This window comes from Colobus angolensis, unplaced genomic scaffold (assembly GCF_000951035.1).
Source record: "Colobus angolensis palliatus isolate OR3802 unplaced genomic scaffold, Cang.pa_1.0 Scaffold12, whole genome shotgun sequence".
NCBI lineage: Eukaryota > Metazoa > Chordata > Mammalia > Primates > Cercopithecidae > Colobus > Colobus angolensis.
Window position 1 is genome coordinate 1,197,959 of NW_012113141.1, and position 22,907 is coordinate 1,220,865.

Here is a 22,907-nt window from a genome sequence, read left to right on the forward strand (position 1 = left end):
TGAACATTTATTATCTCAGTCTCCGTGGGTTAACAATCTGGAGCAGCATAGCTGGGTACCTCTGGTTCAGGGTCTCTCACAAGGCTACTGTCAAGGTGTCAGCGGGATGGCATCATCTGAGGATGACCAGAGTGGGGAAGGTCCACTTTCAAGCTCATTTATGTGGCTGTTGGTCAAAGGCCTCAGTTCGTTGCTACATGGGCTTCTTCTTAAGGCTGCTCATGATAAGGCAGCTGGCTTCCCACAGGGCAAGGTATTCAAGAGAGGGAGGTAGACGGACAGAAACTGACCAAAACAGAAGGTGTAGCCTTTTATAACCTAACTGCTTTACCTCTGGATATTCCACTGGTCTCACAGACCAATCCTGGTGCAATATAGGAGGGGACTGCCTAAGGGCCTGATAGCAGAAGATGGGGATCACTGGAAACCATTTTGGAAGCAGGCTACCATAATGTATATGGCAAAAATTAAGTTTTCCAAGATTATCCTTGAAAATCCCACAAATAGGCTGGGTGTGGTGGCTCACACCTGTAATCCCAACACTCTGGGAGGCCAAGGCAGGCAGATCTTCTGAGGTCAGGAGTTCAACACCAGCCTGGCCAATATAGTGAAACTCTGTTTCTACTAAAAATATGAAAATCAGCCAGGTGTGGTGGTGGGCGCCTGTAGTCCCAGCAACTCAGGAGGCTGAGGCAAGAGAATCACTGGAAACCATGAGGCAGAGTAAGCCAATATCACGACACTGCACTCCAGCCTGGGCCACAGAGTGAGACTTTGTCTCAAAAAGGAAGGAAGGAAGGAAGAAGGAAGGAAGGAAGGAAGGAAGGAAGGAAGGAAGGAAGGAAGGAAGGGAAAGGAAGAAAGAAAGAAAGGAAAGAGAGAGAGAGAGAAAGAAAGAAAGAAACAAAGAAACAAAGAAACAAAGAAAGAAGAAAGAAAAAGAAAGAAAGAAAGAAAGAAAGAAAGAAAGAAAGAAAGAAAGAAAGAAAGAAAGAGGGAGGGAGGCAGGGAAGGAGGGAAAGAAGGAAGGAAGGAGGGAAGGAAGGAAGGAAGGAAAGAGAGAGAGAGAGTGAGAGAGAGAGAGAGAGAGAGAGAAAGAAAGAAAGAAAGAAAAAGAAAGAAAGTCCCATGAATAACCTGTAAAGCATAGTAGACAAATACACCAGTTCACAAGCATAGCACTACCAGTTTTTTTTTCTACAGTGCTAGAACAAATCACTGTTTTGTTGAGTGTTCGACAGAGATGTTTGCTTGAACTAGGGACCATAGTTGTACCAAAAATGAATATATTTAGGCCAAGTGTGGCGGCTTACACCTATAATCTCAGTATTTTGGGAGGCCAAGGCAGGAAGGCCACTTGTGCCCAGGAGTTTGAGACCAGCCTGCACAACATAGTGAGACTTCATCTCTACAAAAAAATCAAAAAATTAGCCAGGAGTGTTGGCACGTGCCTGTGGTCCCAGCTACTCAGGAGGCTGGGGTGGGAGGATGGCTTGAGCTCAAGAAGTCAAGGCTGCAATGAGCTATGATCACGCCACTGCACTTCAGCCTGGGTGACAGAGAAAGACCCTATCTCAATCAATCAATCAATTAATCAACACTAAAACCACATTTGGCCTTGACCTGAGCACATGTAGTCAAATTCGACTAAAGTAAGTGCAGTATGATGGGATTCTGTTGTGTTGTCAAAGTGGGGAAGCTTATCATGTCTTGATGACACCTGCCATTTAAGTCCATTTTGCTCCTTGTTTTGGCTCCCTGGTCACCAAGGAGCTTTCTGATTACAATTTGGTTTCCCAAACAGATATGCAAATAGGGAGAAAATGCTCTGATCTAATCTATTCTGTGGTTACATTTCTCATTGTAAAATAACAAATTGGTGATCTGGCTTTATGTCAGTCTCTATGTGCTAGGTTAATGTGAGTTTGCCCCTGAAAGATAGATTTACTCTTGGTGCATTTACATAATAGGCTTTTGAGACTGTACCCCTAATCCCCTGGGCTATGATAAGTTTACCCATGTAATGTCATCCTAGAGGGAACCATCTGAGTGGCCTGAAAATCTTTCCCAGGCATAGCAATTACATTTACTGTACACAGAATACATCCACAAGCTCTCACATTTCTCAGCTTTTTGGCTGTTAGGTGGAGATATGTGACCAGTTCTGGCCAAAGACTGTGAACAGAATTGACACCTAGCACTTCTGAGCCAAAGCACAGGAAGGTCTCCATACACTCTTTCCTCCTGCTGCCACAACCACAGAGACCACATATTGAGATGGCAGAATGAAAAATCAGCCTGAGCCCCTGCATGATCACAAGGAACAGCACCCCTCCTGACCTGTACTAGACAACTGAGGTCAAATAAAATGTTTGCTATTTTAAGTCACTATGATTTTGTAGATATTTTATACTTTAGCATAACCTAGTCTAATTCAATACACCAGAGATGGGATGCCAACTTTACTGGGAGCACTTTTTTCAACCAATAGCAACATTAAACTTGAAAGCAGTGATACGGTTTGGCTGTGTCCCCACCCAGATCTGATCTTGAATTGTAGCTCCCATAATTCCCACAACTTGTGTGAGGGACCTGGTGGGAGATAACTAAATCATGGGGGCGGTTTCCCCCATACTGTTCTCGTGATAGTGAATAAGTCTCACGAGATCTGCTGGTTTTATAAAGAGTTTCTCCTTTTTCTTGGCTCTCATTCTCTCTTGCATGCCACCATGTAAGACATGCTTTCACCTTCTGCCATAATTGTGAGGCCTCCCCAGCCATGTGGAACTGTAAGTCCGTTAAACCTCTTTTTCTTTGTAAATTATCCAGTCTCAGGTATGACTTTATCAGCAGCATGAAAACAGACTAATACAGTAAATTGGTACCAGGAGTGGGGCACGGCTGTAAAGATACCCAATAATGTGGAAGCAACTTTGGAACTAGGTAACAGGCAGAGGTTGGAACAGTTGGAGGGCTCAAAAGAAGACAGGAAAATGTGGGAAAGTTTAGAACTTCCTAGACACTTGTTGAACAGCTTTGACCAAAATGCTGATAATGATATGGACAATGAAATCCAGGCTGAGGTGGTCTCAGGGATGAAGAACTTGTTGGGAACTGGAGTAAAGATGACTCTTGCTATGTTTTAGCAAAGAGACTAGCAACATTTTGCCCCTGCCCTAGAGATCTGTGGAACTTTTAACTTGAAGGAGATGATTTAGAGTATCTGGCCGAAAAATTTCTAAGCAGCAAAGCATTCAAGATGTGACTTGGGTGCTGTTAAAAGCATTCAGTTTTAAGGGAAACAAAGCAAAAAAGTCTAAAAAAATTGCAGTCTGAGGATGCGATAGAAAAACCCATTTTCTGAGGAGAAATTCAAGCCAGCTGCAGAAATTTGCATAACAAGTAGACAAATATTTATCACCAACACAAGGGGGAAAATGTCTCCAGGGCATGTCAGAGACCTTGTGGCAGCTCCTCCCACTATAGGCCCAAAGGCCTAGGAGAGAAAAAATGGTTTTGTGGGCCAGGTCCAGGACCCTCCTGCTGTGTGCAGCCTAGGGACTTGGTGCCCTGCATCCCAGCTGCTCTAGCCATGGCTAAAAGGGGCCAAGGTATAGCTCAGGCCATTACTTCAGAGTGTGCAAGCCCCAAGCCTTGGCAGCTTCCACATGATGTTGAGCCTGCAGGAGCACAGAAGTCAAGAATCAAGGTTTAGGAACCTCTGCCTAGATTTCAGAGGATTTATGGAAATACCTGGTTGTCCAGGCAGAAGTGTGCTGCAGGGATGGGGCCCTCATGGAGAACCTCTAAGGCACTGCAGAAGGGAAATGTGGGGTGCAAGCCCCCACACAGAGTCTCCACTGGGGCACTGCCTAGTGGAGCTATAAGAGAAGGGCCACTGTCCTCCAGACCCCATAATGGTAGATCAACCAACAGCTTGCACCATGCACCTGGAAAATCCACAGACACTCAATATCAGCCTGTGAAAGCAGCCATGAGGGGGCTATACCCTGCAAAGCCACAGGGGTAGAGCTGCCCAAGGCTGTGGGAGCCCATCTGTTTCATCAGCGTGGCCTGGATTAAGACATGGAGTCAAAAGAGATCATTTTGGAGCTTTAAGATTTGACTGCCCCAGTGGATTTCAGACTTGCCTGGGACCTGTATGTAGCCACTTTGTTTTGGCCAATTTCTCCCATTTGTAACAGTTGTATTTACTCAATGCCTGTACCCCCATTGCATGTAGGAAGTAACTAACTTGTTTTTGATTTTACAGGCTCATAGGTGGAAGGGACTTGCCTTGTCTCAGATGAGGCTTGGACTGTGGACTTTTGAGTTAATGCCAAAATAAGTCAATACTTTGGGAGACTGTTGGGAAGGCATGATTGGCTTTGAAATGTGAGAACATGAGATTTGGGAGGGACCAAGAATGGAATGATACGGTTTGCCTGTGTCCCCACCCAAATCTCACCTTGAATTGTAGCTCCCATAATTCCCACATGTTGTAGGAGAAACCTGATGGTGGGAAATAATTGAATCATGGGGGCAGTTTCCCCCATACTGTTCTTGTGGTATTGAATAAGTCTCACTAGATCTGCTGGTTTTATAAGGGGTTTCCCTTTTGCTTGGCTCTCATTCTCTCTTGCCTGCCACCATGTAAGATGTGCCTTTCACCTTTGCCATGATCATGAGGCCTCCCCAGCCATGTAAAACTGTGAGTCCACTAAACTCTTTTTCTTTATAAATTACCTAGTCTCAGGTATGTCTTTATCAGCAGTGTGAAAAAGGACTAATACAAGCAGAAACAGCTCTCACAACCTCCCTCTGCATTCACCTCTGGCCATTCTCAGTAAGATCAGGTAGGCAAGAGGTGGGCAGAGGTGGAAGAGGCAGGAACAAACCTATCTGGAACTAGGGCTCTCAAACTTGCCCTGTTCATATCAGCAGATAACTCACTATACATTGTATACCCTAGAGGCTCTTTGCTGTTGCTACCCAGAGATGTCACTTTATATATTTGTATAAAAACATAAAAAGCTGGCCAGGCACAGTGGCTCATGCCTGTAATGCCAATCATTTGGGAGGCCAAGGCAGGAGGATCACTTGAAGCCAAGAGTTCACGACCAGACTGGGCAACATAACGGGACCCTGCCTCTACAAACAATTCAAAAATTAGCTGGGCATGGAGGCACATGCCTGTAGTCCTAGCTACTCAGGAGGCTGGGGTGGGAGGATCACTTGAGCCTAGGAGTTCAAGGCTGCGATGAGCTATGATCACCCCACTGCTCTCCAGCCTGGGCAACAAGCAAGGGCAAAAGAGCAAGACCTTTTCCCTTAAAAACAAAGAAACAAACAAACATTACAAAGCTGCATAGTGACTAAAAAGCCAAAATAAGAAGAGTCAGCAAAATGGCAAAATGGACTTAAATCATAGATGTCATCAAGACATGATAAGCTTCCCAACTTGATGAATTAAAATCCCATCATAATGTATTTATTTAGTAGAATTTGAGTACACATGCACAGGTCAAGACCAAATGTGATTTTAGTGTTTATTTATTTATTTTTAGACAGTCTTGCTCTGTCGCCTAGGCTGGAGTGCAGGGTGCGATCTCAGCTCACTGAAACTTCTGCCTCCTGGGTTCAAGTGATTCTCCTGCCTCAGCCTCCTGAGTAGCTGGGATTACAGGCACCTGCCACCGCATCTGGCTAATTTTGTATTTTTAATAGAGATGGGGTCTCCCCATGTTAGCCAGGCTGGTCTTGAACTCCTGACCTCAAGTGATCCACCCACCTTGGCCTCCCAAAATGCTAGGATTACAGGCATGAGCCACCATGCCTGGCCTTAGTGTTTAAATACGTTTATTTTTATATACATGTAGGCATATTTATATAAAGATAAATAGACGTTTTGTTTATCTATTCAGGTGTGCTTGTCCTGTCCTGGTCCCTGCTTCCCTGGTGGCTACTTCCCACACACATGTGTGCTGCAGCCCCTGAGTCCATTTTCAGCAGGCTGAGGAAACACAGTAAACATAATCAGTGTTCTTACATAAACAGCACCTGTACAGAAAACAGCATAATCAGTATTCTGACTATTTGGACTCAATTATACATTGGACAATTTCAAACAAAAATCACACAAGCGAATATGTGGTTTGAAAATATAGGATGAAAAGTCAAGTCAGGTGCTACAAATAACAACTTTCATGCGAAAAGGAATCCAGAGTTATCTCAGAGATTTCTTTCCCAAAAATATCTATTAAGAATATAGCACCACCGGGCACAGTGGCTCACGCCTGTAATCCCAGCACTTTGGGAAGCCAAGGCAGGTGGATCACTTGAGGCTAGGAGTTTGAGACCACCATCCTGGTCAACATGGCAAAATCCCATCTCTACTAAAAATACAAAAATTAGCCAGGCATGGTGGTGGGTGCTTGTAATCCCAGCTACTTTAGAGGCTGTGTCATGAGAATCATTTGAACCTGGAAGGTGGAGGTTGCAGTGAGCCAAGATGGCACCAGCCTGGGTGACACAGCAAGACTCTGTCTCAAAAAAAAAAAAAGAATTTAGCACACATTTGAAAGATCAGATTCAGATCTGATCAAATTCAGGCCCTCTCAACTATGCATTTATATAAACTTATTCATATAGTTCAGTCTCAGGTTGGGAAAATCCAAAATTGGGGGAAAACCCTCTGGTGATTCTCACCCTTGGTATCATGACCCATGGGAGTGTTGTGATCAGTTGTGAGGTCTGGTGGGGGGCGGGGGGCACTGGTTACTCATTAAGTTAATACATTAAAGCTGGTGAACGATTGACTTTATTGCAAATCAGGAGAAACACAAGATTACTACTATAATAAATTCACTCTTACATGCTTCAGCAAAAATCAGTAAAACCAGAAAACATGGTAGCAATTAAAGGGAAAAAATTGGGGTCATTAAAGAATGTCTAACTGATTAGCTTGCAGTTTTTGAGATGGCTGAGAACTACCATCAGTGAGATCACCTTAAACAAACACTCTTAATGACGTGAAAAAGTCCCCATCCCTAAGTTGACTATAGGTGTTCAGTATCATAGATTTAACTGAATTTAAAGTTATGTTAAAGCCCATTTTATTGAAGAGAAGAATTCCTTTTACAATATCATTCTCAAGTCATATATCAAGAAAAAGATTGAAATTACATTACTTTTTTTTCAAATAGAGACAGGGTCTCGCTGTGTTGCCCAGGCTGGTCTTGAACTCCTAGGCTCAAACGATCCTCCTGCTTCATCCTGCCAAAGTGCTGGGATTACAGGCATGAGCCGCCACACCCAGCTGAGATTACATTACTTTTAGTGTTTAATTTCACTACGACAGGAAGTAGCCTAATACATACTGTTTTGTTTTTATTTTCTGGATTCGTCCTGATTTTTAGTCTTTGTACATGAGTACAACAATAAAGGAAATCACTTGTTAGATACATTAAAATTACTTCCAATCTTGCCCCCCACACATGAACTGTTTTCAGTTTGCTATTTTTAATGGCCCATGCTTATCTACATAGACATAGCATAACATTGCTAACATTTTATGGCCTACTGTCCTCTTTCTTTCTTAGTATTATATTATAAAATATTTTTTCTTTATTTCCACATAGTTATTGATTCACTTTAATGGCTGCAAAATCAGGTACTCATTTAAGTTCAAATGGTTTAGCTTCACTCCTCAGAAATGTATTCCTCCTTCTCTTGATTGGTAGTCATAATCAAATGAAGAGACGTTACTCTTTGTAGCTGGTTACTTACATTTCAAATACACTCATGAGTGGAGCCAAAACTCCATTAGTTCATTAGTCTGGAAGCACTATTAAATCTCCATTAAAATGTCTTCACTTTTCAATTTTTATTTTTATTTATTTATTTATTTATTTTTGTGGGGACGGAGTCCCACTCTGTCGCCCAGGCTGGAGCGCAGTGGTGCGATCTTGGCTCACTGCAACCTCTGCCTCCTGGGTTCAAGTGATTCTCCTTGCCTCAGCCTCCCGAGTAGCTGGGATTACAGGCATACAGCACCACACCCAGCTCATTTCTGTATTTTTAGTAGAGACGGGGTTTCACCATATTGGCAGGCTTGTATCGAACCCCTGACCTAAGGTGATCCGCCCACCTTGGCCTCCCAAAGTGCTAGGATTACAGGCGTGAGCCACTGTGCCTAGCCCATTTTCCAATTTTAAACATGAGGATTAAGTAGACTACTATGCACATTTGCTAAAGGCAGTCCCTTACATTTGTTTTTGTGCAGAAAATACTTAGTGGATAGAGACAGCAGCAGTCAGTGCACCTCTAGGCTGTCAGCGTGCCCTCCAAAACAACAGCTGCACCTCCTCTAATGTCAACCCTTCCATCTGGACGAAGTGAAATTCCCAGCTCTCCTCCTCGCTGGGAACACTGAAATGCTAAAGAAAACAAACAAGTCAAATTAAGAGTATTTTCACCCTTTTAAATTAACAAAGCATAGTGAAAGACTTATTACAAATCTTAGAGTCCTCCCAGATCAGTTTCAAGAATAAACTCCTTCATCTGTTTATGGTACTGCCCACTCCCATCCCCATTCTCCTGCAGACTGAGAGAGCCACAAACTCAATTTGATCTACAAAACACACAGCTCCACATACTCCCTTCCTGAGCCTTTTCCTGGGCCACCTCCTCTACTAATTCCTGTAATGGCCCAGACACACCCCACTCATCGCTTCTTCCCCAGCTCTCTCTAGGAGTAAGCAAAGATGTTTGAAACAATAGAGGCAGGCCTATAACTCTAAGAAGATGAAGAATGGTGGTCTCAGTCCTCCTGAGAAGGCCCCCATCTTCTCAGCGCTGAATAGGACAGAGGGAGTTCATTCACTCATAACATATTCAAGCAACCACGTGTGCCAGGCAGACAAAACAGGCATAGCCTCAATCTTCCAGGAGCTCAGTACTTAGGAGAATAATTAGACTCTCCAAGAAAAATGAATAGCCACCCTGTTCTCTTCAAATCAGGGTCACAGACTCCTCCTTGGATGATCAGGGCAGTGCAGCCTCCATCGGCTGCCATCATTTTTCTTTGCCTCTAAGCAATACATTAATCACTAGGGGACTTGGTTCCAAAGTAATTTGTTTGATTCAATCCTGTGACGAGCAATAGCAGTAAGGAACCTTGGTGATCATCCAGTCTTAACCCATCACATTATAAATAACCTCTCCGGGCCAAAGTTATACAGCTAATTTTATTCAACAAACACTTATTGGGCAGTTACTGTGTCTGTGTCTGTACAGTCTCTGTATGTTGGGGGAGGCAGAGGTGAAGGATGTTCGGGGTGGAGGATCTTTAAGAGTGAAGGAATTTTAAAACCTTTCATTTTCACATGGGTGATACGTAACATTTTATTACATTTTCAAGGTGATAGTACATATGAGAAGGAACACTAGTTTTGAATTAGGCAAATAAAAAAGAAATTGGTAAACAGCTGTCCTACCATGCATTTCTTTCTTCCCCAGCTGCTGGGACCAGTAGCTGCTGAGAACAGCATGTGCAGACCCTCAAAAGAAGTGAAAAGTTAGGAGATAATCCCAGTGAAAACAGAGGCAATTTTGTGGTAAATTTCTAAGCAATTACAATCAATTATCCAGTTTGACTAAACCCTAGATCACCTAAATCATTATGTTGGCCAGGCCACCGCAGGGTGTAGAATTATGAATGGAGATAGAAAGGAAGACATAGAATTTATGGATAAATTCTGCCAAATTATGTATCAAATGGTCTTACAGTTTCTTTTCTTTCCTTTTGTCTTTTTCTTTTATTTAATTTTTATTTATTTTATTTATTTTTTGAGACAGAGTCATGCTCTGTTGTCCGGCCTGGAGTGCAGTGGCACAATCATGGCTTACTGCAGTGTGGACATCCCATTCTCAAGTCATCCTCCTACCTTAGCACCCCACAAGTAGCTGGAACTACAGGTGCATGTCACTATGCCTGGCTAATTTTTGTATTTGTTGTAGAGATGAGGTTTCGCCATGTTGCCCAGCCTGGTTTCAAATTCCTGATCTCAAGAGATCCACCTGCCTCAGCTTCCCAAAGTGCTGGGTTTACAAGTATAAGCCACTGTGACTGGTAGTTACAGTTTCTTAAGGCTGAATTAGACCGCAGGTTTTAATTCTTGTCTTGTCTACCAGCTAATTGTTAGCCCTTGGTAGGAGAATCAAGGCCTTTGCATAACTTTTTTTTCTTTTCTTTTTTTTTTTTTGAGACGGAGTGTCGCTCTGTCGCCCAGGCTGGAGTGCAGTGGTACAATCTTGGCTCACTGCAACCTCCGCCTCCCAGGCGGAAGTGACTCTCCTGCCTCAGCCTCCTGAGTAGCTGGGATTACAGGCATGCCCCATCACGCCCAATTGATTTTTGTATTTTTAGTGGAGACAGGGTTTTACCATGTTAGCCAGGCTGTTCTTGAACTCCTGACCTCAAGTGATTCACCCATTTCAGCCTCCCAAAGGGCTAGGATTACAGGCATGAGCCACCGTGCCCAGCCTTGCATAAGTCTTTCTACATCTTTAATTTTTTTGTAGAGATAGGGTCTCCCTATATTGCTCAGGCTGCTCTGAAACTCCTGGCCTCATGCAGTCCTCCCACCTCAGTCTCCCAAAGTGATGGGATTACAGGCATGAGCCACTGCACCTGGCCAAAAAGCTAAATTTTCCACCAAGCTAACATTCCTGAGCTTTTGGTGCCAAAAGAACTTCTTTTTTAGTGAGGTATTTTTTCATGTTTGTACTCTAGATTTAGATCAGAGATTAGATTTTAAAATGAAATAACAAAATATACAGCAATAACTGACAGGAAAATATTTTGCAGAGAAAAAGATGGGGAGGAAAAGCCTCTCATTTAGGAAAACCTATTAAGTGTTATGGGGCCGGGCGCGGTGGCTCACGCCTGTAATCCCAGCACTTTGGGAGTCCGAGGCGGGTGGATCACCTGAGTCTAGGAGTTCGAGACCAGCCTGGCCAACATGGCAAAACCCTCTTTCTACTTAAATACAAAAAATTAGCCTGGCATGGTGGCAGGTGCCTGTAATCCCAGCTACTTGGGAGGCTGAGGCAAGAGAATCTCTTGAACCCCGGAGGCGGAGGGTGCAGAGAGCTGAGATCATGCCATTGCACTCCAGCCTAGGCAACAGAGAGACAGAGTCCATCTCAAAAAAAAATAAAAAGGTGTTATGGGATGTTCAAGTAAGGCAACCAACCATCTTGGTTTGCACAAGACTGCTCTGGTTTTAGCACTGAAAGTTCTGTATCCTGAGAAACCCCTCAGTCCCAAGCAAACCCAGATGGTTGGTCATCAAAATCCAAGTCCAAGGGCCTTCACACTCTAGAAAGGCATTATTATAGGAAAAAACAAAAACAAAAAAACAAAAAAAACCTTGCACTCTGTGCCAATTAAAATCTTTGTGAAGCAGCTGTGCATGTGCAAATCTGCTCAGAACTTTTCTTCCATGGGGAAGCTGGACTGTTTGGATATTGTTGGGCATTTTCCTGAGTCTTTAAAAGTGCTTGTTTGCTGAGTTTTGAATTTCACGTGTTTTGTTCCTCACAGAGTGACTGAACCATCCAGGCCCTGCCATCTTACCAGAATGGAGCCTTGAAGGCTCTGCCCAGCTTCCTGTGGCCCCTTCACCATCCCACCCACATCCTCCCACATCAAGCTTTCTCGTCCTTTGCAGTGCAGCCCACTGTTCCCAAAGAGGGTGAGAGTAGGAGTCATGACATTTCTGCCCATCTTTGACTCATCCCTCTGCTCCCAGGTGGTGGACAATCTAGAAGTGTTGGCTCAAGGAGCTAGTTTTGTTGTTAATATTAAAATAAATAGTAGTTGGCTAGGCGACATGAGTAGTGGCTCATGCCTGTTATCCCAGCACTTTGGAAGGCCAAGGAGGAACCATTTGAGCTCAGGAGTTCAGGACAATCCTGGCCAACATGGTGAAACCCTATCTCTACTAAAAATACAAAAAATAGCCAGGTGTGGTGGCGGACGCCTGTAGTCCCAGCTACTCAGGAGGCTGAGGCAGGAGAATCACTTGAACCTGGGAGGCCGAGGTTGCAGTGAGCTGAGATCGTGCCACTCCATTCCAGCCTCGGTGATGGAGACCCTATCTCAAAAAAACAGAATACAATATAATAGCTAGTAGTTATTGGGCACTTACCATGTGCCAGGCACTGTGTTAAGCCCTTAACAGGCACTGTGTTGTTAAACCTCTATCAGGTATTACATACAATTTATAGAGGAGGGAACTGAGAACTTTAAAACTCAAGTCACTTGCCCAAGGTCAAGAGCTAGGAAGCTCGGAGTGTAAACCCAGGCTGCCTGACACTCAGGTTTAACCCTGCTATCTGCCTGCTCTATTTCATGTTTTTCATGTGAGACTTCAGTGAAGGGATGGCAGGAATGGGGAAAGATAGAGGAATCAGGCAGCTCAAAACTCAAGCCACCTGAAAGGTCACATGAAGTGCATTTAATAACTATGTGTGATCCTCCTCTTCCATTGTTTAACCCTCGCCTGGGCTCAAGTAAAAAGTACCTGTCACTGGGTCTTCAGCCACACCAACCCACGGTGCAAAATATCTGGAGTAAAAGTCAAACGACTGGCTCTGCCCACCAGGTTCTCCTTTAAGGGTAAGAATAAGCCCTTTCACCTTCCCTGTGTTTTCAGCTTGCAGCAGATTCTCCGTGTTCACTTTCAGGTTCTCCAGAAATGACCTGGTTCATAAATGAGATGGATTAGGACAAACCCATTTCACAGCCCACTCACCACACAGATTCTATAAAACAGGCCAGGGTGCAGCTTGCTCAAACAGCTCAGCAGGAAGACGGGGAAGAACAAGTGGGAATGTCTTCCTACTGGGGAAAGAAACACTCTGGCTGCGTAAATCATGGTTTGACTGGACATAGCATAGCCAGACCAAGGCAGAGCTATAAATCTGGGCACTCAGCCCTTCCCAAAGTGCTGATACGACCAAAAATCTTACCTGTTGTAAGTGTCACTGAGGCGGAGGAGGAGCTTTCGGGTATCTGGAGAATAACAGATGTCCTGGACCAGTGTGTTGCCTATGGCAGTCTGTGGAGACAGACCAAAAACTCCTCAGGGGCATGCCCTGGGCCAAGTCCTTGATCCCCTGAAATAGGAAATGACCTCTCATTGAACATCCTCTGTGAGCCAAGCACACCCATCGTCTCCAGTCCCCAAGAGTGTCAGTGCAGTTTCAGAGCTTAAGGTGTTCCTCAAGGATGGCCAGTCTCCTGGCTACCAAACAGGCCTCTGTGAGCCTGAAAACAGGCCTTGTGGCCGGGTGCAGTGGCTCACACCTATAATCCCAGCACTTTGGGAGGCTGAGGTAGGTGGATCACCTGAGGTCAGGAGCTCGAGACCAGGCTGGCCAGCATGGCAAAACCCCATCTCTACTAAAATACAAAAATTAGTCAGGCATGGTGGTGCACTCCTGTAATCCCAGCTACTCAGGAGGCTGAAGCAAGGGAATCACTTGAACCTGGTGAACCAAGAATCACTTGTGAGCCAAGAATCACTTGGCTGAGATCGCAACACTGCACTCCAGCCTGAGACAGAGTGAGACTCTGTCTCAAAAAAAAAAAAAAAAAAAAAAAAAATAGGCATTGCTCACAAGTGCCTACTATGTGCCTCAATGCACAACTCCTTCAAGTAGGTATTCTCCCCACAGAGAAGGGGAAAGAGACTTAGAAAGGCCAAAGATCTCTCACACACACACACACACACACACACACACACACACATATCTTGGCCCAGGGCTGAGAAGGTCAGAAAAAAAGTGCTAAATCCCTACTGTCCACCATCTTTAGAGATGGCCTCATGTCCACCTCTTAGAGCTATGAGGATTAAATCAAATCATGTATGTGGAGTATCTGAAGCAGCAATTAGAACATTCCACGTGGCAAGGACTCAGGGCTAGCAGTTTGATTGGAAGTAGGGACTAGAGGGCTCGTCTTACGCTGCTCTGTTTGGCAAGCACACCACTTTCACTAGAGTGTATGTGACAGATCAACAACATAACCTGTTCTCAAGATACCCTGGTTCACTCTACCTGACTGCACAGCCCTTCCCCACCTCAGTCCCATACTTTACTACAGAAACTGGGGCCACTGACAGCTGCCAGGAAGGTTCCATTTTTTCCCTCCACCTTGCGTGTATGGATTTTATGGAATGACCTCTTCCTGCCAGGAATTCCCAACTTTCATACCTGAACTAGCATGGCCATGCTCGGGGCCCATTCCTCTCCTTCTAGCTAGAAAAGTACAGAAATTCAACATCCCTTAATTTCCCTAAAGGCTGGTCTTCTCCCAGAAACTTACATTTCCTTAAGGCATCCTATTCTCCCTCTTCTTCACCACCTCCATTGGTTCTTTTGTGCCTTTCAGCTTGTCACATAACAGTGTCTCTTCCCTCCATCCTACCATGGGGCCAGCACTGACAATCAGGAGCCAAGGAAAACTGGTCAACCTTCTCACCAAATAGACTGAATATTAAAATTCAAACCTGAAACACTGTAACATTTATATTGGTAGAATGCCTATCTTTAGGGATCAAATGGTACCAAATCTTTGTGTGCAAACAATAACAAATAACTAGGCTCAGGTTTGATTCTTTTTACCAACCTTTATCAAGTCCTCTACTTCATGGAAGTCCTAGATGGGGGGGGAAGGAAAACAAAATTATTATAAAACAGGAGAGCTGTCAGTTGTACATGACTTAGGGCAATAATTACAAAGAGCTGACCTGGGGGTAGACTGGATAAAGAGGCAAGTCCAGGACGATGCCATCCTCTGCTTGTCTGGCCCTTAGTTCTCCACTCAGAGTGACAAACGTGAGTATGCTATTCATGTTTTCTGGCCAAAATAGGAATCAAGAAATAGGAAATAAACTTTGTCATATATGTGCATGTCCATTTCAAACACCTTTGCATTGTCTTAGATTTTCTGGCAATGCCATCCTTTTCTATGATGGAGCGAGGTTTGGGTTGCTGGGGTCTAGAATGGAGAAAACTCTCACTAGATTCTAGCTTGAGAACCAAGAACAAAACTGATTGGATGTGGCGTCATACTTCAAGTCTTCAGATCCCAGCTCTTTACTGCTTACTGTGCCCTTACTAACTTAGCCTCCTTTTTTTTTTTCTTGAGACAGGGTGTCACTGTGTTGCCCAGGTTGGAGTGCAGTGGCGTGATCTCAGCTCACTGTACCCTCTGCCTCCCACGTTCAAGTGATTCTCCCCCCCTCAGCCTCCCAAGAAGCTGGAATTACAGGTGTGCACCATCACACCCAGCTAATTTTTGTATTTTTAGTAGAGACGAGCTTTTATCATGTTGGTCAGGCTGGTCTCAAACTCCTGACCGCAAGTGATCCACCTGCCTCAGCCTCCCAAAGTGCTGGGATTACAGGCGTGAGCCACCACACCTGGCCAGCCTCCTTAAATCTTGGTTTCCTCATCTATAAAATGAGGTTAATACATTAAACCTACCTTTTATAATGTTTTCTCTTTCTTTGAGGAACTGTCTCACTCTGTTGCCCAGGCTGGAGACTGGCTCACTGCAGCCTTAACCCCCTGAGCTCAAGCAATCCTCACACCTCAGCCTCCCGAGTAGCTGGGACTACAGGCATGAGACATAATGCCTGGATAATTTTTAAATATTTTGTAAAGGCAGGGTCTCACTATGTTGCCCAGGCTGGTCTCATCCTCCCACCTTGGCTCCCAAAGTGTTGGGATTACAGGTGTGAACCACTGCACCTAGCCTAAAACGTTTCTAAGGCCGGGCGCGGTGGCTCAAGCCTGTAATCCCAGCACTTTGGGAGGCCGAGATGGGCGGATCACGAGGTCAGCAGATCGAGACCATCCTGGCTAACATGGTGAAACCCCGTCTCTACTAAAAAATACAAAAAAAAAAACCAACTAGCCGGGCGAGGTGGCGGGCGCCTGTAGTCCCAGCTATTCGGGAGGCTGAGGCAGGAGAATGGCATAAACCCGGGAGGCGGAGCTTGCGGTGAGCTGACATCCAGCCACTGCACTCCAGCCTCGGCGACAGAACAAGACTCCGTCTCAAAAAAAAAAAAAAAAGTTTCTAATACAGATTTTAAAATATCCTGCAGCAACAACCATAGAGTCATAACCTCTTCTAATCTAAGATATGCCAAGGGAATAACAAAACATTTAAGTTGTAAATATCAGTCTTATATGAAATAAATGTGGTTTATCCTAAATAAACCAAACTTTTTACACAGCAATGTGATTTAAAGAATGCACCACAAATGCTGGCATCCCATGTTACTGATACACCTTGTGCTACTTATCAGTGTGTATAACATTTTTAGTGAAAACAAAGAATACCTAATTCTTTTCTCTCCCTTAATATTTCTGTAAAACTTAAATCACATGTCAAAGGTGAAGAACTTTAACTTATTAACTTTCACTGAGCATAAAATTGACATTTGGAAACACAAAGCTTAATTTTTCTCATTACAATCGATGTAAGACATTACTATTTACTATTAGCATTTTTTCATATCTAACCTTAAGACTGCCCTATGGGGGGTTCCAGGGTGTTATTATTCCAAACCTCAGCATCAAACCAACCCATGTGGAGTCCAGTTTTCAAAGAAGAAACTCAATCTTGCTTTGGGAGGTCGAGGCAGGTGGTTCACCTGAAGTCAGGAGTTTGAGACCAGCCTGGCCAACATGGTAAAACCCCATCTCTACTAAAAATACAAAAATTAGCCAGGCGTGGTGGCAGGCGCCTGTAATCCCAGCTACTTGGGAAGCTGAGGCAGGAGAATCGCTTAAACACAGGAGGCAGAGGTTGCAGTGAGCTGAGATCTTGCCATTGCACTCCAGCCTTGGTGACAAGAGCAAAACTCTGTCTCAAAAAAGACAAAAACAAAAAAACAAAAGACACTCAATTTAATTTCAGTAAATCCTATTTTTCAAGACTCAATTCCTAAACATTTCAGAATGTCTGCTTGCCTTTGCACGTGTCCCCTATCCACAGATACCAAAATCATCTTTTTGAAATGTATATTGAATTATATTATCTGGCCTCTCAACTTTATCCCCGCCAATCATATAGACAGGTCCCAGGGCCTTTGTACTTGCTAGCCTCTGCCTGGGATGCTCCTCTTCTCACTCTAGCTCGTCCCACAGATGCTTCACCTTATCCTTTAGCCCAAAGTTCCCCTTCTCTAGTGGGTGCTGATCCAGATTCTATGTCTGACCCATGGCCTCAGGACTGGGACTCCATGACAATGGGCAAGGAAGTACCATAGGGTACAAAATGTAAGGAGGCACCTGCTCTCAGCTGCAACCTGGGGCCTTGCTGGCACTGCCTACACCCGGCCCTGACCCTGCTTGCCCAGAGTGCTGGTGGCCTACCAGCACTCTGAGTCACTCTCTTGGAGTTACCCTTGGCTGAGTAGAGCTACCTTGTCCAAAGTCATACATCTTTTCCAGGTTTTGGGGACTGGTCCATGGAGGGTAAAAAGGCCTGAATCTCTGCCTCTACTTGGAACTATACTACTTGAAAAAATGTCCAGCTTTAGAGCTCCCCATGGATTTGGCCTAGGCCTTTCTTTGTTGCTACTACTCTGCAGTTCAATTTCTCCCTCTCTTCAATCCTGCTTTCTTTTTTTTCCTTTCCTTGAGGCAGAGTCTCACTCTGTCACCCAGGCTGGAGTGCAATGGCACAATCTCGGCTCACTGCAACCGCCACCTTCCAGATTCAAGTGATTCTCCTGCCTCAGCCTCCTGAGTAGCTGGGACTACAGGCATGCGCCACCACGCTTGGCTAATTTTTGTATTTTCAGTAGAGACGGGGTTTTGCCCAACCCCCACAGTGACCTTCTGTCGTATCATCCTGTTTCTTTCCTTGTTTCCATTTCCATTTGCTGTCTATGCTTGTTTCTGGCTGCTTCCATCTCCTGTTTTAGGGCATTTCCCAGGAATCTCTCCTCTGTCCCATCCCCACAAGGCCCTGATCTTTGTCCATTAAACTAAATGCAGCTAAGACAGAAACTGGCAGAATTAAGGTGCTGCAACTCCTCTTAAGGTGAATGTACATATACAGTGGGAGCCCAGGAACCTTTAAAATTCAGAGCAAAGAAGCTCTTATTGGCTGGGCGTGGTGGCTCATGCCTGTAATCCCAGCACTTTGGGAGGCCAAGGTGGGTGGATCAATTGAGCTCAGGAATTTGAGACCAGCCTGGGCAACACAGCAAAACCCTGTCTCTACCAAAAATACAAAAATTAGCCAGGTGTGGTGGTATGCACCTGTGGTCCCAGCTACTTTGGAGGTTGAAGTGGGAGGATGGCTTGAGCTCAGGAGTCAGAGGTTGCAGTGAACTGATATCCCAACTCCAGCCTGGGCAACCGAGCCAGGCTCCATCTCAAAAAAAAAAAAAAAAAAAAAAAATATGATTATAGATGAATCTCTTATGTTTAAATAAATTTCAATGTGGGAGGGGAAATAATTGGAGCGAAATGTTCCTGTTGGTCCCCAATCTCGTATCGTATGAGATGACAATTCTGCCCATGCAAGCTTCACAAAGACCAGAGATCTCCGGTTTAAAAAATAGCATTCTGACTGCAGCTTTCCAGTGATGCTGGGCACATACTCAGAAAGGCAAAAGTGCTACTGAAGGTCGCTGGTTTTGTTTCTGCATTATGAACAGCATGAAGTAAATTCTACAAAGTCTTTATACCAGTCACTTTGGACCATCAGAATAAGTGTGTGAGAACTTAAAAAAAAAATGCCATTTGCTAAGTGTTAGATTCATTAAAGAAAATCACATTACTTATTTTGTGAAACAGCACAGCTGCAGAAGCCAGGGTGGCGTGGCCACAGAGTGGGACCTCACTTGCCGGTGTAAACCATCTGAGTCCAAAGCAGGAACCTGAGGGTAGGAAAAGCCAAAGAGAGATGAGATCATTCCCATGCAAGCAGGTCACAGATTTCTCATTTTCTTCTTTCCTAAATATTTCTCTAGAATGATGAACAACCAAAACATGTTGTAAAAGGAGGAATGATGGCTAGGCAAGCATCCTAGGGCTCCCCAGTGCTAGATCTGGAATGGAAACATTCAGGTTCACCAACACCCTTTCCCCCAGATGAACTGAAAACGAAATCAGAATCTCCCGCTCTATCTACTGTCTGCATGCAAATAATAAGGGAGCATTTTCCTTAAAGATCATTCCCCCACCTAAAAATAATTTCTGGTGTCATTCAAGAATGATTGTAAAGTGGTAGCTCACGCCTATAATCCCAGCACTTTGGGAGGCTGAGGCACAATTGCTTGAACCCAGGAAGTGGAGGTTGCAGTGAGCCAAGATCATGCCACTGCCCTCCAGCCTGGGCGACAGAGCAGTTCTTTAAAAAAAAAAAAAAAAAAAAAAAAAAGCATATTTACTTTGTGCAAAGTTGTCTGTCGGGTGCAGTTTTCGGATAAAAGCAGTTTCAGAGAGGTTCATCTCCCTTGCAATTTTCTGATGCATGTCTTCATCCAATTCCTTAATTAGAAACATAAGATCATTGAGATTTCAGAAACACAGATCAGACTTCCTTTGGACAACAACTACCATTAATTTAAAAAGCAGTTTATTAATAATAAAAGTTATATACTTAAAAGGAAATAATTACCAAGGAATTCAAGACACTTTTATAAAGATTGGTTCTCAGAAACCCATGTTTGCAGTACCCTGTGAAGAAGAGTTATAAATGTACAAGCTGGAATAGACTGTGAAAAACTGGCTGGCCTGGCCTGTCTTTTGTCACATTAAGATCTAGTCTAGCTGACAGAGTGTACTCTCTTCTAAAAACAATCGCCATGCAAGGAAGTACTCCAATCTCCCTTGCTTTGTTGGTGAAAAAGAGGTTCAGCACTCACTCTGGGCAGGCTGGACCGCTCCTCCCCTGTCTTTGCATAGTTTACTCCCTTTCGTGGGAAGGGCTTCAGGCCAGGGGTCACCTCCTCCAGTAAGCCTTCCCAGACCACTGTGTCTAAAGGTGTTGTCTCCTCACCAGTGCTTAGATGTCCTGAAATTGCCTAGTACGCCCTTTACTGTCTGGCCTCCCCACCTCTGATTCTAAGTTCTGTTGGAGTACGGACTGTGCTGTCTTGCTTTGTCCGGACCTGGAACAATGCCTGGTATTCATCCCAGCACAGTAGGAGGTCAACAAACATTGTTGAAAAAATAAGTACATTATTTCACTTAATCTCATTTTTAAAACCCTCAACATAAATATTTTTATATCCTTACAAATGAAGAAATTAAACAGAGATCATATAATATCCTAAGACCACAATATACCTAATAAACACTACAGTGATTAAGAATGAGAGCTTAGTTAGGTGTAGTGGCTCACGCCTGTAATCCCAGCACTTTGGGAGGGGGAGGGGGGAGGACAGCTTGAGTACAGGAGTTCAAGACCAGCCTGGGTAACATAGTAAGACCCTGTCTCTGTAAAAAAGATTAAAAAAAAAAAAAAAAAGAGCGAGGGCTTTAGCTGGGCATGGTGGCTTATGCCTGTAATCCCAGCACTTTGGGAGGCCAAGGCAGGAAGATTGCTTGAGACTAGGAGTTCAAGACCACTCCCCAGTCTCTATAAAAAATAAAAATAAAAAATTTAGCCGGGCATGGTGGTGCTTGCCTATGGTCTAGGCTACGTGGGAGGCTAAGGTGGGAGGATCACTTGAGCCCAGAAGTCAAGGCTGCAGTGAGCCATGATTGTGCCACTGCACTCCAGCCTGGGTGACAGAGCAAGATCCTGTCTCAAAAACAAAAAAGAAAAGAAAAAGAAAAAGAATGAGGGCTTTGCAAATGTGGACAATAGCAAAACTGGCCAGGTACACGCCTATAATCCCAGCACTTTGGGAGGCTCACGCCTATAATGCCAGCACTTTGGGAGGCCAAGGAGAGTGGATCGCTTGAGCCCAGGAGTTGAAGACCAGCCTGCGCAACATCATGAGAACCTGACTCTAAAAAAATTTTTTTTACATAATAACAACTAGTCAATCTAGGGGAAGGGAATATGCATGTTCACTGTACCATTCTTGAAAGTTTTCTGTAGGTTTTTAATTTTTCAAAATAAAATGTTTAAAAAAATTATGTGGGTTTGAAAACAGAATTGAATTTCTATCCTGGGTGAGCCCCTAGTAGCAGTGTAAAAGTGGACAAGTCATTTAATCTTATGGCCTCAGTTTCCACACCTTTAAGATGGGAATAATAGCACTTAAGTCAAGGTTTATTGTGAAGATATATACACGCATACAAACACACACACACACACATTTCTCAACTCAAGAAAAAAGTGGACCTGGCTGGGCACGTCGGCTCACGCCTGTAATCCCAGCTCCTTAGGAGGCCAAGGCAGGTGGATCACAAGGTCATGAGTTCGAGACCAGCCTGGCCAATATGGAGAAACCCCATCTCTACTAAAAATACAAAAAAATTGCCGAGAGTGGTAGCACGTGCCTGTAATCCCAGCTACTTGGGAGACTGAGGCAGGAGAGTTGCTTGAACCCGGGAGGCGGAGGTTGCAGTGAGCTGAGATCGCGCCACTGTACTCCAGCCTGGGTGACAGAGCGAGATTCCGCAGAGTCTCACTCTGTTGCCCCAGCTAGAGTACAGTGGCACTGTCTCAGCTCACTGCAACCTATGCTTCCTCGGTTCAAGTGATTCTCCCACCTTAGCCTCCTGAGTAGCTGGGACTACAGGTGCAGACCACCATGCCCGGCTAATTTTTTGTATTTTAGTAGAGATGGGGTTTCGCCATGTTGCCCAGGCTGGTCTTGAACTCCTGAGCTCAGGCAATGCGCCCATATAGGCCTCCCAAAGTGCTAGGATTATAGGCGTGAGCCTCTACACCCCGGCTCACCCAGAGAGAGACTGAAAGAAACAGAGAGAGAAAGAGAAATAACTCATCCCAGTGCCCAACACATAGTAGGTACTTGATACATGTTAGCTTTTTATTTGAGTGGCTCAAAGTCATGCTTTAACCAGCCATATTACACAGCCCGCCCATCACAAAGACAAACGATTATTAACCCTTTAACATGCTACAGACAGGGAAAACCAATGTCTAGCAGAGAAAATGGACCCCTGAAAGGTCTCTAAGACAGAACAGCAATCAACCAATTAATGAGTGCTGTGTGAGCCAGGAGCACGGCACCACAACTAAGTGGATTTGTTAGAAATGCAGAGTCCAAGGCCCCCTGTCTTGGGCCTCTGACCTTCTGAATCAGAATCTCCATTTTTACAAGCTCCCCAGGTGATCGTGTACACATTAAAGTTTGAGAAACCCTCGTGTATAAGCCATGGATCTAGCATCTAGGTGGGGAGTCAAGACAGCACAGACAGCAACTGTGAACAATACTAGAGAATATGTAATTGAGACACATAGATTTTGACAATAAATACTCTAAAACTTTAAAGATAAGGTCTTGTGGTGAACCTAGAAAAGAGGGGAGATTTCGGTGATTTGGGCAGAAAAGTGTGTGCAAAAAGCTTTGTATTAGAATAGCTTCTTAGGCAAGTTTCTTGATCTCACTTCTGTTCTCTCTTTTTTTTTTTGAGATGGAATCTCGTTCTGTCACCCAGGCTGGAGCGCAGTGGTGCGATCCAGCTCACTGCAAGCTCTGCCTCCCGGGTTCAAGTGATTCTCTTGCCTCAGCATCCTGAGTAGCTGGGATTACAAGTGCGTACCACCACTCCCAACTGATTTTTGTATTTATATTAGAGATGGGGTTTCACCATGTTTGCCAGGCTGGTCTCAAACTCCTGACCTCAGGTGATCCACCCACCTCGGCCTCCCAAAGTGCTGAGAT

The 22,907-nt window shown here is 44.4% G+C and overlaps 1 protein-coding gene across 1 annotated transcript in view; it reads right to left on the reverse strand.

Annotated features, from left to right (window-relative positions):
• Window positions 1-6,802: 6,802 nt before the first annotated feature.
• The window catches only part of PBLD (phenazine biosynthesis-like protein domain containing), a 50,918-nt gene continuing 34,813 nt past the window's right edge, over window positions 6,803-22,907 (reverse strand). Inside the window, exons 3-10 of the mRNA XM_011927084.1 lie at window positions 19,491-19,590; window positions 18,879-18,977; window positions 14,820-14,929; window positions 14,699-14,728; window positions 13,039-13,127; window positions 12,591-12,769; window positions 9,498-9,560; window positions 6,803-8,438 (exon numbers count right to left, since the gene is read on the reverse strand). Of these exons, the coding sequence (XP_011782474.1) occupies window positions 8,326-8,438; window positions 9,498-9,560; window positions 12,591-12,769; window positions 13,039-13,127; window positions 14,699-14,728; window positions 14,820-14,929; window positions 18,879-18,977; window positions 19,491-19,590 (783 nt within the window). The 3' untranslated portion in view covers window positions 6,803-8,325. The remainder of the gene's footprint in view (window positions 8,439-9,497; window positions 9,561-12,590; window positions 12,770-13,038; window positions 13,128-14,698; window positions 14,729-14,819; window positions 14,930-18,878; window positions 18,978-19,490; window positions 19,591-22,907) is intronic.